General features: G+C 42.6%; 1 protein-coding gene across 1 annotated transcript; it reads right to left on the bottom strand.

The window, feature by feature from the left end:
* Window positions 1–7,107: 7,107 nt before the first annotated feature.
* sox17 (SRY-box transcription factor 17) lies at window positions 7,108–9,387 on the bottom strand. Its single transcript, XM_021620744.2, has 2 exons — window positions 8,927–9,387; window positions 7,108–8,432 (listed from the first exon to the last, which is right to left on the bottom strand). The coding sequence occupies exons 1-2, from the start codon at window positions 9,222–9,224 to the stop codon at window positions 7,573–7,575; spliced, it is 1,158 nt and encodes a 385-aa protein (XP_021476419.2). The 5' UTR covers window positions 9,225–9,387; the 3' UTR covers window positions 7,108–7,572.
* Window positions 9,388–15,957: the final 6,570 nt, after the last annotated feature.

Here is a 15,957-nt window from a genome sequence, read left to right as displayed (position 1 = left end):
TTAGGCTTGCCATAACAAATGTGTTGAATACTTATTGACTTAAGACATTTCACATTTTTGTTTTTGATTCATTCGTTAAAAAAAATAATCAAAATACAGAATTCCACTTTGACATTATGGGGTATTGTGTGTAGGCCAGTGACCCCCCCCCCCCCAAAAAAAAAAAATCTAATCCATTCTAAATTCAGGCTGTACACAACTAAATGTGGATACTGTGAATACTTTCTGAAGGCACTGTATGTGTGAGTTCTACCATGGCCTCGCTTCCCAATACCCCCACCTATCCGCCCTCCATAGGAAAACACAGCGGAGAGGAAACTGACTGCTGATGTAGTCATCTTCTAATCACTACCCGCTTGGACACAAGCTAAAAATGCCTGGAGATGCCATGAGGGACTTGGAACAAGAGTACAGAGAGCTGATCAGAACAGCCCTGGAGTTTATTTACCTCTGACTCAATCCCTTTTTCCGACGACCAAGGCTAGAGCTATGAACTTTTCATGTAAATACATTCGCAGTGTCTCTTCTGCTGTTAAGATTGTTTTTATTTGAGTACTAGTATTTATTAGTTTGTTCATGTTTACATTGCCCCTTTTCCTTCAGGTATAAATTACACGGTGTACTAATTTAGCATACATCTATAAAAGCTGTGTAGTAATATTGCATTGTCTTGTAAGGCTGATGTCTCAGGAAATGGTGTGTAGACCCACTTAGAGAATCACTGATATCGTCACTGAGGTTATGACAAAATGAAGGAATCCAGATAATTTTTATACACCACCCCACACCCACTCCTGCGATAGCTATTTATAATCGTATTAGACAAGACAAGGGCCCGAATCAGAGGAAAAATAAACTATTGTGTCACTGCATGGAGCAGATATTGACTTGATGTGGACTATATTTAGTGGCAACACAAATGGACACTGGTCGTTCTGACAGGCAGGGGCTATGAAACTGATCAGGCCCAGAGAAGGAGTGCATTTGCCTGGGATTATACAATAGAACAACCATCCACACCAAACCCTGGTTTAGACAGGGAGCAGACACACCCTCCTCTGTTTCTGCAGCTGTCTCACATACTGTATGCAATCCGCTATCAATAACTTAATTGACAGCCAGCCTACTGGGCACACAATGTCCTTTCAATGTGGAAATGTGGGTAATGATTGGTTGAGACGTTGATCAATGAGATTTCATCCTTTATTCACCTACTCAAAAAGACAGCCAGATGTTTGTTGAATTCCCAATGTGTCATCACTATGCTTTCAACCATCTAAAAGTACAACAACGTTCAAATGGTAATGCAATGTCAAATATGTTGTATTTGTACAATGAGTTAATGTGTTATCAACGTTTAATCTAATAGCACAACCAAATTACCTGGATTGCAGTTGAGATTACATGAAAAGTACATAGTGAAAGTGATCAACGCTGTTTGAGATTCTGTGCAGATTATTAGAGCATTTGTGAAGATCTCCACAGACCTGCGACCTTTGCATGCTATCTTGAACATGCACACTTTCTATGATTGCATAAGAAGACATTTGTAGTTACAGTAACCTCAAAATGTGGCCATGGATGTTTTACTCATTTTAAGGTTGAATAAATGCTGTTACATTAGTTTGTAAGATAGCCTTAACTTTAGGCTATTTACTATATTACAAAAGTCCTATTGAATTGTGTGTAGTTGACGCAACCAAACATCAACATTTAAATGAGATGTAACTAATGCTTAAGTTAAATTTTAGCCACTTGCTCAATCCTTTTCTTCCACTTGTATTTTGGGATTAGTTGGATATGTGAATTCAACATAATTCCTTAACTTGTCGACAAGTTAGTAGGCTATATACTGTATTGTAAAAGTTATATTGAATTGTGTTAGGTTGTCAACTCAACCAAATATCAACATTTGAAGGAGATGTATTTTTTGTGCCACTGACAATGGCACAAAAGAACATTGATATGTTGGATTCACATGTCCATCTCAACCAAACATTTAAGTTAAAGAATAGAACTACATCAAATCAAACTTCAAAGGCACTACATTTTGAGTTGATTTAGTCCTATTCTTTCACTTAGATTTTTGGTTTGAGATGTGGATGTGAAACCGAATTTATAAATATTATGTGGACACCTATACATTTGGCAGCCAAGTACGAGTTTTCAGTCTAGCCTTTTATCATCTGTTGAAATATTTCAACGCCTAGAATAAAAGCCTCCAGGCCATGTCATAAGACTCAATTGAATAAAATAAACAAATAATTACAGGGGGCAGTTTGGAAAAACGAATGCTGTGCGAAAAGTCCTCTGGAATAAAGCACATGCTGGGGTAAAAATGACATAACCAATGTTCTAAGGTGATACTAGCCACATCTGAATATGGCTAGTAACCCTTGACAAATACTCTGCTGGAGGCTCGGGGGCAAAGCCAGATTTTTCAAGACAAATACTATTCATAAGACATAGAATGGGTCTTCTCTTTCTATTACAACACAGAGACTGTGTCATTCATAAGGGACATATATCATTTTCAATAGTGTTCAGTTGTGACATATATTGAGGTGTTTCTATTTCTTTGTGTTCAGTACTGGCTAAAGCTGTTTGTGACTTTACGGTAGTGAATTACACTTTTTTTAACATGACTCCCCAAATTTACCCCAAAGCTGTATTTGTAACTGTATTTGTGTTTGAATAAAGCTGTATTTGTGAAAGGCAGCTACCTGAGGTGAGATTAGTGCAATGCTGTGATTAAGTGCTTGTGTGTTAATGTAGCGAGCCGCCCAGGCAAGCCTAGCGGTAATCTCCTTGTCTGTTCCCCTCCCACCCCGTCCCGGTCTGGCTGGCCACTCGCTGTCAGACAGACAGGCCTCAGGACTCTCATCACTTCGCACAGTACGCAGGAACACACATTAAGGACCTGTTTCCTGGGCTGTAGACTGTCTATCAGAGTGTTCTCTCTCTCTCTCTGTCTTGTTCTTTCTTTCTTTCTTTCTTTCTTTCTTTCTTTCTTTCTTTCTTTCTTTCTTTCTTTCTCTCTCTCTCTCTCTCTCTCTCTCTCTCTATCTCTCTCTCTCTCTCTCTCTCTCGCTCTCTCTCTCTCTAATCTTTTGTTATCCATCTTATTGCCCTGTATTTTATAATGTATTTTAAAAATGACAATTTGCCACACCAAAACATTGCCTGTCATCTCCTATACATTTGTCTGTGATAATATCAGCTGTAGATCAGTCTCTGAGCTTTGAGTCGGCTCAACATATTTCTATTCACTGTGGAGATTCCAACAGTTCTTGAGCACACATATTTCGAGTCACCTGCCCCTCTCTCTCTCTCTGGCCTGAATATTAAAACAGACAATTTACTCAGCGGTTTGGCGCATCATTTGTATCAAATTAGTGGGGGGAGATAACATTAGCTCTCACAGGGGGTAACTGCCTCCCCACCCACCCACCCCACCCCACCCCACCCCAGTCTGTACAGGTGACCCCCACCCACCAATTCCGCTGATCCTGAGTGCTGCTGTGGTGATAGTGGTCTGAGCCTGTCCTTATGCCAGCCATTAGCTATCACAACAGAGAGGCTAAAGTTAAACCCAGCTGCAGACTGAATTTGCACAGATTCACACCAATTAGACGGGATTCCCCAGCCTAGCCCTAGGGAAAGTGTGTCACCTGTTATAGAGGGGGTCAGCCTGGTCTCATAGACTAGACGTAACATAGTAAATGTAAATCCGGGACACTCAAATTAGAAAATTCAAAATGTGATTGTTACACAGCAGGACAGTTAACTCGCGCTGCCCTCAAACCAAGGCACGCTGCCTCCTAATTATCTATAGGCTATGTTTCAACTTGTCAATTTCAATTTCAATTTCTAACAACATTTTGAATTGAGCTGTTTTCCACCTTCTCATTAATTCACATAAGAAGTAGCCCATTTCACTGTTGCAGACTATTTATGTTTGAGACTTTACTGAGTCGGACAAACTTCTCTCTTCAACGAGAGCCCAAGCACTTCCCCAGTGCTTCCCCAGATCAAGTATGGAGACATTGCGCATCTCTAGACAGAACAGGCCTTGCACAAACGTATTCCCCCTGGCACATTTTCTGGCTGATGATGCGCATTGCCTTCATTGTTGTTTTCCTTACAAATAATAACTTTGGTCATGTGTGTGTTCCTATCAAAGTAAGTGCATTATTTTCTGTAAATATCGTGTTGTCGTTTCTACTGTAGCATACCATATGTATGTATGAAGCATAATGTATTTACTGTTTTATTCACATGTTTTCATGTACTTGTGACAAATCATTCAAACAGATTCTTGCAAAGATTGTAATGGACACATATGATGTTTAAAATACTTTTTTGAAGGTTGTACTGATTATGATCAGCTAATGCTAAGCTATTTTCCAGCTCTGTGTGGTGCCATGTTTGTTGTCTTTATACAATGCAGTCTGGTTGTCACGTAAGCGTCTGTCAGACCAAAGATGTTATGACAAGGGATAGTTCACTCGACTGACTTATGGTGCTTTCAAGACGACTATGGGTTGCCAGCTTAGACCCAGGGTTTTATTTTTGTTTTGCATATAAACTTCTCCTGTGTTTGCCCCCCATTTAATATTTCTGTCACACCCTGATCTGTTTCAGCTGTCTTGCGCTCATCTTCACCCCCTCCAGGTGTCTCCCATCTCCCCTCATTATTCCCTGTGTATTTATACCTGTGTTCTCTGTTTGTCTGTTGCCAGTTAATTTTGTTCGTCAAGCCTCCCAGCATTTTTCCCCTTGCTCCTGTCTTTTCTATAGTTCCCGTTTTCTAGTTTTCCCGGTTTTGACCATTTTGCCTGCCCTGACCCTGAGCCTGCCTGCCATCCTGCACCTTGCCCCACCACGCTGGATTATTGACCTCTGCCTGCCCTGATCCTGAGACTGCCTGCCGTACTGTACCTTTTGGACTCTGATCTGGATTACTGACCTCTTCCTGCCCTTGACCTGTTACTTCAACACTGTCTGCATCTGGGTCTTCCCTATAACGTGATAATGATACCTTCCCAGATTTCTACCCCCTATACATTCTGTTGCTACTCTTCCAGTCACATGTTTGTGATGGTTTGCTGCAGGGACCAGTCAACAATGATGAGACATACAGTATGTGTTCATACTCATCAAATGGTTAAGGCAAAAACTAAAGTAGGGTGATTGGTCAGGGTGAACGTCTAGCAACCCAAAAGGTATTTTGTACGAATCATCACAGACAACTTCAGCATTTTAGCTAATTAGCAACTTTGCAACTACTTACTACTTTTTAGCTACTTTGCAACTTTTAACCTAACTCCTAATCCCAAACTTAACCCTAACCTTAACCTTTACCCCTAACCCCTAGCCTAGCTAACAGTAGCTACCTAGCTATAGTTAGCCAACGTTAGCAACAATAAATTGGAATTTGTAACATATCATATATTTTGCGAATTTGTTACATTTTGTCCAAATTGCAATTCGTAACATTTCATACAAATTTTAATTCGTAACATATACGAAATGGATGATGGACAAATTAATACATACCATATGAAACAACATATTACACTAATTGGGGTGTCCCGGATTTGTACTTACTAAGTCACGTCTACTCCGGAGTCCGGGTTGGGGGTGGGGTTGCAAATGTTTAATCTGTAGGGCATGTTCCTTTTGGGGTGGAAGCGGGAAGCCTATCTGCGTTTTTTGTGTGTTTGGGGTGGTTATGTTACAATAGTACAATAAACAGAAAATAATCCCAGTCATATGCAATGCTTGATTAATGACCATCTTGCATGTTTTATGTGAGAGAAAAAACACAATACGTTGAGATTAATTAAATTGGACTGGACAGAGCAATTTAACCAAACTAGGATATGATTAATCTGTAGAATTATAATGCACCTTTTATTTTTCTTGAATATTTCCAAACTCTAAAGTGACATCATCATTATGTCTGTGGGAAGGACAGGGAATATTTACCTTGAGATCCAACCTCTGCTTGTGTGACATAGGAGAAATGTCAAAACACTGGACATGAACAAAGTGGAGGAATATACGCCTTTGGAACATGCTTCCTCTGAAGTACTAAAAATGGATTCTGGGGTCATGGTGCTTGACACCTCGAAGAAGAACCTCTTCCTTTCAAAAGGAACATCTTTATTTATAAAATGGTACACACAACTATAAATATAGAGGAATTGTTGTCTTGATGTGCTCAACACCTTCCTCATCCATTCCACATCAAATATCCATATACTTTATCTGTTTTCTGAATTAATCCATGCTATGAAAAACATACAGTTTACCTCTTATTTGGCTATAAGAAAATATATATAACATATAAATATGTTTAGTCCTATTATACGACTCTCCATTATTTAGCATAGGTGTAGTAAATACACAAATATTGAATTGTCTCTGCCATTAGACAGGGGAGACTAAATCATTTAGAGACAGGATATCCGGGACATAAACTGTTCTTCCATGCTGCGAAAACAAGGCGTCATTTGTAAGTCAAACCCTGCGATCACCGCTATTCTAACCGGGGCAGGAAGCCGGACCAGAGCCTTCCACTGTGGACTAACTCTGTTGCCCGGTGAGCCGTTCCACAATGTTCCACAATGCTACCATCAGCTTATTCACCATGTATGTGTTTTCTTGAGAATATACAAAGAATTCAAATATAATATGTATTATCTATCAAATGTGAGCAGATGGCTGTGAACTGTAGGCCTGTGGAGGATTTGTTAAATGTAAAAATGATCTGATACATGTTTCTAATATTGTTGTGAAATTAATCTAGGCTACCACTAATGTCTATACAGTACAGGAATAAGTGATCTATCTTATGGATAAAAAACGGTTTCAACAAATTTGATTATTAATAACATAAAACAGAAGTATAGGCTAAATGGTCTGTAACCTCTTCAACTGATGTTAACATTGATTCAAATAAACAATGAAAACATTATATTAATAACTATATGGTTACTTATTACCAAGGTGCATTGATATAATAATTGGTGTGATGCTGTATTTCATCAATGAAAAGGTAGGATAAAGTAATTCAAAAACATAAAACGGTAAAGGAACATATATTTTGGTTCAAAACTTTATTTTTCAAAAGTGCAAAAGTATAAAACAGCTATACATGAAACGTTCAAATAGTAACTGTACATGATTTATTATCAGAAAATGTATTTATATTCCTCTTCAGAACAAAGAGAAAATCCAAACCAATGTGTGAACAATCATCATTACAATTCAGATGTCATACTATGGCTTCTTAGCTCATACAGTGATACACATTGAACGCCCTTCACACAAAAAGAAAATAACATACTGAATTTGAACCCTCAAATTAAAGAGATCCCACTGTTCCCACTGGCCTTCAATTGTAACAGAATGAAAGAGAAAGACATAAAGAGAAAGGGAGGCAGGGAGGGAGAGAGAGGGAGAGAAAGAGAGAAGAGAAATAGTGACAGGAGACAGAAAGAGACATTTGAGGTCAGGTTATGTGCTGTAATGGCTTCAGTAGTAGAGACAGGGAGGACCAGGAGGTTAGGAGGTGTAGTTACAGTAGAACACTGTGCTGGCATCAGAGAGCACAGAGGATATCAGGCTCTCAGGTCCCTGCATGTTGGCCTCATGTGCCCCATAAGACAGGCCTGTCATGTCCCCAGGTCTGGAGGAGTTCAGGTACTGTTCAAACTCACTCCGGTCCACCTCACCTATCAGCTCTGATGGATGCATCTGCTCTACCTGGTCCGCTGGGTGGGAGTCTGGGGGAGGGGAGCGCTGTCCTGTCCCATGTCCTGGGTGTCGCTTGGGGTGACTGGGGCTACAATGCTGGCTGTAGTACATAGCCAATTGGTTGAAGGAGGGGGGCATGGGGCCAGCCTGGTGGCCTTGCTGCTGCTCAGTGGGGGAGGAGAGGTGTCTGTGGAGCATGTGGTTGGCGTGCTGGTTGGACTGAGGGTCCTGAGGCGTGTACTCTGCCCCCTGGGAGTGGTAGGCGTACGCAGGCATCATGTGGCACTCCTCCTGAGAGTGGCCGGTGAAGAACATGGAGTCTGATTCCACGGCATCCAGTGGGGAGGTGTCGGGGGTGGGCAGGCTGTAGGGTTCGTAGGAAGCCCCCCCGAGGGCCTGGGCGTCGCGGTAGTGGCCAAGGGACTGAGTCGACACCTGGTAGCCATGCTCGTGGTGGTAACCCAGCCCCAGGCCCTCCATGCTCTGGTGCTCGGACACACTATGAACCAGGAACCCTGAGTCCAGACGCTTAATCCTCTTCACCTGCTTCCTCCGCCGGGGTCGGTATTTGTAGTTAGGGTGGTCCTGCATGTGCTGGACCCGGAGCCTTTCAGCCTCTTCTACAAAGGGGCGCTTCTCGGACACAGGAAGGGCTTTCCACGACTTCCCTACAGATCAAGAACAGAGCTCATATGAGTTATATGGCGGCATCGGACATGCAGACTGGTGGTGCTCCAAAATAGCTAATTGCCAATTTAGCAACAACAGGAGAACACTGATTTCATAACATGATAACATCACTATTATTATTGATCAAAAGCAGTAATTGTTGTAATTAGTTCATTTGGAAATTATATTAGTTACTTACTCCATATTTGAATGGCCAAAGTAAGGGCAGATAGCTTTTTCATGAAAATGTGTCACTACACAAATGCTACAAACCAAAATCATTGAACTAGGCTACAATAATATTTATCATGTTTATTGTAAAATAAATTCACTATGCTTTCACGTGAAAACAACACACTGTTTAAAATAACAATTCACTAAGGATTTCGTCATGTATATATTTGAAAAAAGAAATATGAAAGAAATACACATTGGTCTTTATAAATATCATGGAAGTAACAGGCTCGCATACTTTATAATTGTATTGTCTTACCCAACATTTTGCTCAACTCCGCATTGTGCAGGTCCGGATTTTGTTGTGCCAGGCGCTTGCGCTCATCCTTTGCCCACACCATGAACGCATTCATGGGTCGCCGGATCCGCGGCTCAGTCTTTCCACGGTTCTGGTTCCCGGAGCTGGTAGCGCACGACTCGCTCTTCACTTTGGTGTCCCCGAGAGGGCTCAGGGGGTCTGCCCACTGACAGTGTCCCATTCCAGGCATCATGACTGACATCGCGCACCTAGCCTGGGTCTGATCGTCACTGGCGTAACCCGCATCCGGACTACTCATCTCTGTTCTATCGACACCAACCGCAGAAACTCGAGCAAAAAAAACAACAAAACAGAAGTGCCCCTAGCTGTACAGATATAACAATGATCGTTAACGCAAGAGTAACGATTCCAAACTGAATGGGAAATATCCGTCACTGTTAGATAATAGCCAGGAGCTGACTATTTTACCCTGAGGTGGGGATGCTTGCTATAAGAGCACAAGCAACCAATCAACATAAGGTGGGAGTGCCCACCCCTGAGGCGCAAAAAGTTTGAAGTAACCGCCTTCCAGCCTTATTTGGAGCGCAATGCCACCCATGGAGACAAGCGCTGTCATCTATGCATAATACAAACAACACATTAGGTGCCCAAACACAGTTCAATATTAAACAGACGGAATATTGCTATTGTGCATTTTGGAGTTATGATTAAATTAGAACATCTTGCGTTTGTGAAATAAACACCACAAAATAATTTGGGATACATCATTCTAAAAGGATATGGGAAAATAATTTGTCCTACAGCCTATCAAATTGAGCAATTATCAAATAATGAATATCCGAAAAAGTAAACTTTAATGCACACAAAACGTTTGAATTCAACTAAAATGCTGCTTTGGTGAGAGACACTTTCTCCATTGCTCATGCACCATCACTTTCAAATCTTACTTTCCAGTTTTGTATTTTATTCTCACTGTTATTCAGATGTAAGCCTAATACACATGGACTATCTCATCTGTGTAGGCCTATTGGGATGATGGATTAGGTAACTGGAAGTTCTAAAGCGCAGATTTACGCATCATTTTGACTGAGGCTGGATGTAAATGATGTTAAGAACATCAAGCGTTCATAAAAATTCTTAGATGGGGTGCTGGTGAATACACATTTGCAAACAGTCGAGATTAAATAAACACCCATCTATCGGCCTTTGTTGTCTGAAGAGAAGGGACGGACCCGGGCCACAGCTAGGGGACACAAGGGCCGTCTATAGTGGTGAAAATTGGTTCTCACTCTTCAAGACCAAGCAAATGAAATAAAATAAAATGTTATTTGTCACATGCGCTGAATACAACAAGTATTCACCTTACAGTGAAATGCTTACATCCAAGCCCTAAACCAACACTGCAGTTTCAAGAAAAGACCTAAAAAAAAGTATGAGATAAGAATAACAAATAATTAATGCAAATAGTCTGGGTAGCCATTTGATTAGCTGTTCAGGAGTCTTATGGCTTGGGGGTAGAAGCTTCTCTGGTAGAAGCTTCTTTGTGGCCTTCCTCTGACACTGTCTGGTAATAGAGGTCCTGGATGGCAGGAAGCTTGACCCCGGTGATCAAATCAAATCAAATGTTATTTGTCACATACAAATGGTTAGCAGATGTTAATGCTGGTGTAACGAAATGCTTGTGCTTCTAGTTCCGACAATGCAGTAATAACCAACGAGTAATCTAACCTAACAATTTCACAACAACTACCTTATACACTCAAGTGTAAAGGGATGAAGAATATGTACATACAAATATATGAATGAGTGATGGTACAGAATGGCATAGGCAAGATGCAGTAGATGGTATCGAGTACAGTATATACATATGAGATGAGTAATGTAGGGTATGTAAACATTATATTAAGTGGCATTGTTTAAAGTGGCTAGTGATACATTTTTTACATACATTTTTCCATTATTAAAGTGACTGGAGTTGAGTCAGTATGTTGGCAGCAGCCACTCAATGTTAGTGGTGACTGTTTAACAGTCTGATGGCCTTGTGATAGAAGCGGTTTTTCAGTCTCTCGGTCCCTGCTTTGACCTCATCTTCTGGATGATAGCGGGGTGAACAGGCAATGGCTCGGGTGGTTGTTGTCCTTGATGATCTTTATGGCCTTCCTGTGACATCGGGTGGTGTAGGTGTCCTGGAGGGCAGGTAGTTTGCTGAGGTTGAAGAGGTTGAAGAGGGGCTGCTGCGCCTTTCGCCTTCGGTCCACCCACACCACGCTGTCTGTGTGGGTGGACCAATTAAGTTTGTCCGTGATGTGTACACCGAGGAACTTAAAACTTACTACCCTCTCCACTACTGTCCGGTCGATGTGGATAGGGGGGTGCTCCCTCTGCTGTTTCCTGAAGTCCACAATCATCTCTTTTGTTTTGTTGTTGTTGAGTGTGAGGTTATTTTCCTGACACCACAATCCGAGGGTCCTCACCTCCTCCCTGTAGGCCGTCTCGTCGTCGCTGGTAATCAAGCCTACCACTGTAGTGTCGTCTGCAAACTTGATGATTGAGTTGGAGGCGTGCATGGCCACGCAGTCATGGGTGAACAGGGAGTACAGGATAGGGCTCTGAACGCACCCTTGTGGGGTCCCAGTGTTGAGGATCAGCGGGGTGGAGATGTTGTTACCTACCCTCACCACCTGGGGGCGGCCCGTCAGGAAGTCCAGTACCCAGTTGCACAGGGCGGGGTCGAGACCCAGGGTCTCGAGCTTGATGACGAGTTTGGAGGGTACTATGGTGTTAAATGCTGAGCTGTAGTCGATGAACAGCATTCTCACATAGGTATTCCTCTTGTCCCGATGGGTTAGGGCAGTGTGCAGTGTCGTTGCGATTGCGTCGTCTGTGGACCTATTGGGTGATAAGCAAATTGGAGTGGGTCTAGGGTGTCAGGTCGGGTGGAGGTGATATGGTCCTTGAGTAGTCTCTCAAAGCACTTCATGATGACAGAAGTGAGTGCTACGGTGCGGTAGTTGTTTAGCTCAGTTACCTTAGCTTTCTTGGGAACAGGAACAATGGTGGCCCTCTTGAAGCATGTGGGAACAGCAGACTGGGATAAGCCAGCTGGTCTGCGCATGCTCTGAGCACGCGGCTGGGGATGCCTTCTGGGCCTGCAGCCTTGCAAGAGTTAACACGTTTAAATATTTTACTCACGTCGGCTGCAGTGAAGGAGAGTCTGCAGGTTTTGGTAGCGGGCCGTGTCAGTGGCACTGTATTGTCCTCAAAGCGAGCAAAGAAGTTGTTTAGTCTAACTGGGAACAAGACATCGTCGTCCGCGACGTGGCTGGTTTTCCTTTTGTAGTCTGTGATTGACTGTAGACCCTGCCACATACCTCTCGTGTCTGAGCCGTTGAATTGCGACTCTACTTTGTCTCTATACTGATGTTTAGCTTGTTTGATTGCCTTGCGGAGGGAATAGCTACACTGTTTGTATTCGGTCATGCTTCCGGTCACCTTGCCCTGGTTAAAAGCAGTGGTTCACACTTTCAGTTTAACGCAAATGCTGCCATCAATCCACGGTTTCTGGTTTGGGAAAGTTTTAATAGTTGCTGTGGGTACCGCATCGCCGATGCACTTGCTAAAAAACTCGCTCACCAAATCAGCGCATTGGTCAATGTTGTTGTTTGAGCAATGCGGAACATATCCCAATCCTTGTGATCGAAGTAATCTTGAAGCGTGGAATCAGATTGGTCGGACCAGCGTTGAACAGACCTGAGCGCGGGGCGCGGGAGCTTCCTGTTTTAGTTTCTGTCTATAGGCTGGGAGCATCAAAATGGAGTTGTGGTCAGCTTTTCCGAAAGGAGGGTGGGGGAGGGCCTTATATGCGTCGCGGAAGTTAGAATAACAATGATCCAGAGTTTTACCAGCCCTGGTTGCACAATTGATATGCTGATAGAATTTAGGGAGTCTTGTTTTCAGATTAGCCTTGTTAAAATCCACAGCTACAATGAATGCAGCCTCAGGATATGTGGTTTCCAGTTTCCACTCCCCTCTTCTTACCAGAAAGATGCTTGTTTCTGTCGGCGCGATGCGTGAAGAAACCAGCTGGCTGTACCGACTCCGATAGCGTGTCTCGAGTGAGCCATGTTTCCGTGAAGCAAAGAACGTTACAGTCTCGTATGTCTCTCTGGAATGCTACCCTTACTTGGACTTCATCAACCTTGTTGTCAAGAGTCTGGACATTGGCGAGTAGTATGCTTGGGAGCAGTGCGCGATGTGCCCATCTCTGGAGCCTGACCAGAAGACCGCTTCGTCTGCCCCTTTTATGGCATCGTTGTTTTGGTTCGACGGATGGGATCCGATCCATTGTCCTGGGTGGTGGGCAAAACAGAGGATCCGCTTCGGCAAAGTCGTATTCCTGGTCGGAATGATGGTGAGTTGACGTTGCTCTTATATCCAGTAGTTCCTCCCGACTGTATGTAATCAAACCTAAGATTACCTGGGGTACCAATGTAAGAAATAACACGTAAAAAAACAAAATACTGCATAGTTTCCTAGGAACGCGAAACGAGGCGGCCATCTCTGTCGGCGCAGGAAATTCTTTGATTTCTGTTGTACTGGGTCATACGCACTACCCTCTGTAGTGCCCTGTGGTTGGAGGCCAAGCAGTTGCCATACCAGGCAGTGATGCAACCCGTCAGGATGCTCTCGATGGTGCAGCTGTAAAACCTTTTGAGGATCTGAGGACCCATGCAAATCTTTTCAGTCTCCTGACTGTCTTGGTGTGCTTGGACCATGTTAGTTTGTTGTTTGTTGGTGATGTGGATGCCAAGGAACTTGGTGAACTCTGTCACAGGTCCTGGACAAGTACACAACACTCTCCTTCACAAAAGTAATATGTGTGAATGAGACATAGGCCTAGAGTAAGAAAGTGTATGTATTTAGTCATAGAAGAAAAACATCTCCATAAAAAATTTGGAATAAAAGAAGTACAACGTTTTGAACATGGCAATAAAGGAAATATTTAAAATGTCAGAAAAATCACTTATTTTTAGTTAACCCCGATATGACCATCTTTCCACTGCTCACAAAATGTTTGTGTTAGAACACTCTACCACTTGTAGTGTCTACAAGCCTGTACTGAGTCATCGGCCTAGATAAGACAGGAGAACAAGGAGAGGTGAGAGACCTACTGTTGATTGAATCAGCTGCAGCCAAATAGCCATGCAGAGTATTAGTGCACCCACACACCTAACACTATTTGAATGTTTTAATAAGCAGTCGAGATTCAAGCCGTGTCCATAGTGGTCAGGAATACAAACACCAGCCAGAGACTGCAGGGGTCCTTATCAGTGTCGGCAGGGCTTAACCTGTCAGCTCTGTCTTTTCTTCGTCTGTCCGCAGGCCATTCCCATCACGCTGTGTATATACAGTCAGATACAACATGTCAGGCTTTAGCTTTTCCTCTCGCAGGTCAAAGAGGGCTGACAGAAATATGAGAGATGCTTATACAACCCCATCGTGTCCCGTCCCGATGCTAGCAGAGGCTCCAGAGCGCACTGGGAGGGGGGGTTAGGGGGGGGGGGGGGGGGGGGTTAGAGGGGTCTTGCTCTGTCCCAGCCCAGCGCTGGGCAGGATCTGGTGCTATAATACTGTCATCATCTATTTTACCACTGATGACCTGATACGGTTTTCTGCCTCTAGTCCCATGAGACTGGACTGAAACCGCACGAGTTTGAGTGTGTGTGTGTGTGTGTGTCTGTATTCCTTATGTAAAAAAACACTTTCATTTCACATGTGATCTTATGTGAAACTAATGTGATAATATGTGACCATGTAAAAGCATCATATGAAACTACACGTGAAAACATTTGAGCACGTGAAAACATGACCTCGTGAAATAAAAATGATGACATGGGGATGCAACATTTCAACATGTGATGCCATGAAACTACACCTGACAACATTTGAGTTCCACATGTGAGAGTGTAAAAATGAAAATTCAACATGTGAGTTGAAAACATGTTATTCTCCTCACGTGAAAAGCTGGTGTTGAAATCTAAATAGTCAACATTTGGTTTCACATGTGAACAATTGACCTCATGTGTCTCTTTTGTTTTAAAATTTCAACTAAAGATATGAAAACAGCTATTTCACGTGTAAAAATAGGATTTCACATGTGGAAATGCGATACACATTTAACATGATTTTTTGTATGGGAAGTAATGAAATGGTACAGGGGTTTTAAGGTAAGTGGTATGCTGTTCAGCTAAAAGGGTGTAAACATCTTTAATCAACATGATTACATTTGACATGATCACTTAGTGCTGACCTTTCAATATGACCCCCTGGGATTTGAACTCACAACCTATGGATTTGGGGTACAGCTGAGCTTTCTGCTGTGCACCAAAGTCTTCAGCTTACTTAGAAGTCTCCTACAGATTCATTACCTAAAATACATCGCTGCACCTAGCAAAAGAGTGCCATCTGCACTGCTATTTTAGTTTTCAGTAAATCTGACTATTCGCTCATCATTGATTTCATTTATTTATTTCAGCAATTTGAGGGTTTTCGGTATAGTTGTCTAATGTTGCTGTAGCATACTATGTCATTTTTGTTCACAGGGCATCACCTGCAAAATCTCATGTGAAAAATATTCACGTGAAACTTTCATGTGTGAAATTTCACATGTGAAATTAAAATGTATGTGAGAAAAACGTGGCAATTTCACATGTGAAATCATGTGTTTTTTCCATAAGGCATGTGTGTGCGAGTGTGTATTTGCTATCAGTGTGTGTGCGAGTGTGTATTTGCTATCAGTGTGTGTGCATGTGTGTGCGCGAGTGTGTGTGCATGCATATGTGAGTGCGTGCGGCCAAAGCGTGCGTGTGTGAGAGTTTGTGCATGCACCCTCGTGTGTGTATGCCTTGGCTCTCTCCTGGTGTGTGGGAAAGAAAAATACACTCTTTTGATGGAAGAAGTCATAAAGTCTGGAGTTGCGGCCACATTTCCTCTACAAGGTGAGGTTCAGATTCCATCCAGAGGAGGGGAGG

This window comes from Oncorhynchus mykiss, chromosome 11, assembly GCF_013265735.2.
Source record: "Oncorhynchus mykiss isolate Arlee chromosome 11, USDA_OmykA_1.1, whole genome shotgun sequence".
In the NCBI taxonomy this organism is placed as follows: domain Eukaryota; kingdom Metazoa; phylum Chordata; class Actinopteri; order Salmoniformes; family Salmonidae; genus Oncorhynchus; species Oncorhynchus mykiss.
Note: the sequence above shows the minus strand (reverse complement) of the source record. Positions and strands in the feature narration are given on the sequence as shown.

What these genes read in the sequence shown, in the direction of transcription:
- sox17 (XM_021620744.2), bottom strand. Translation starts at nt 9,224, where the DNA reads ATGAGTAGTCCGGATGCGGGTTACGCCAGTGACGATCAGACCCAGGCT. An exon ending in GGAGTTGAGCAAAATGTTGG is followed by an intron (nt 8,433 to 8,926) that starts GTAAGACAATAC and finishes CTTGATCTGTAG; the next exon opens with GGAAGTCGTGGAAAGCCCTT.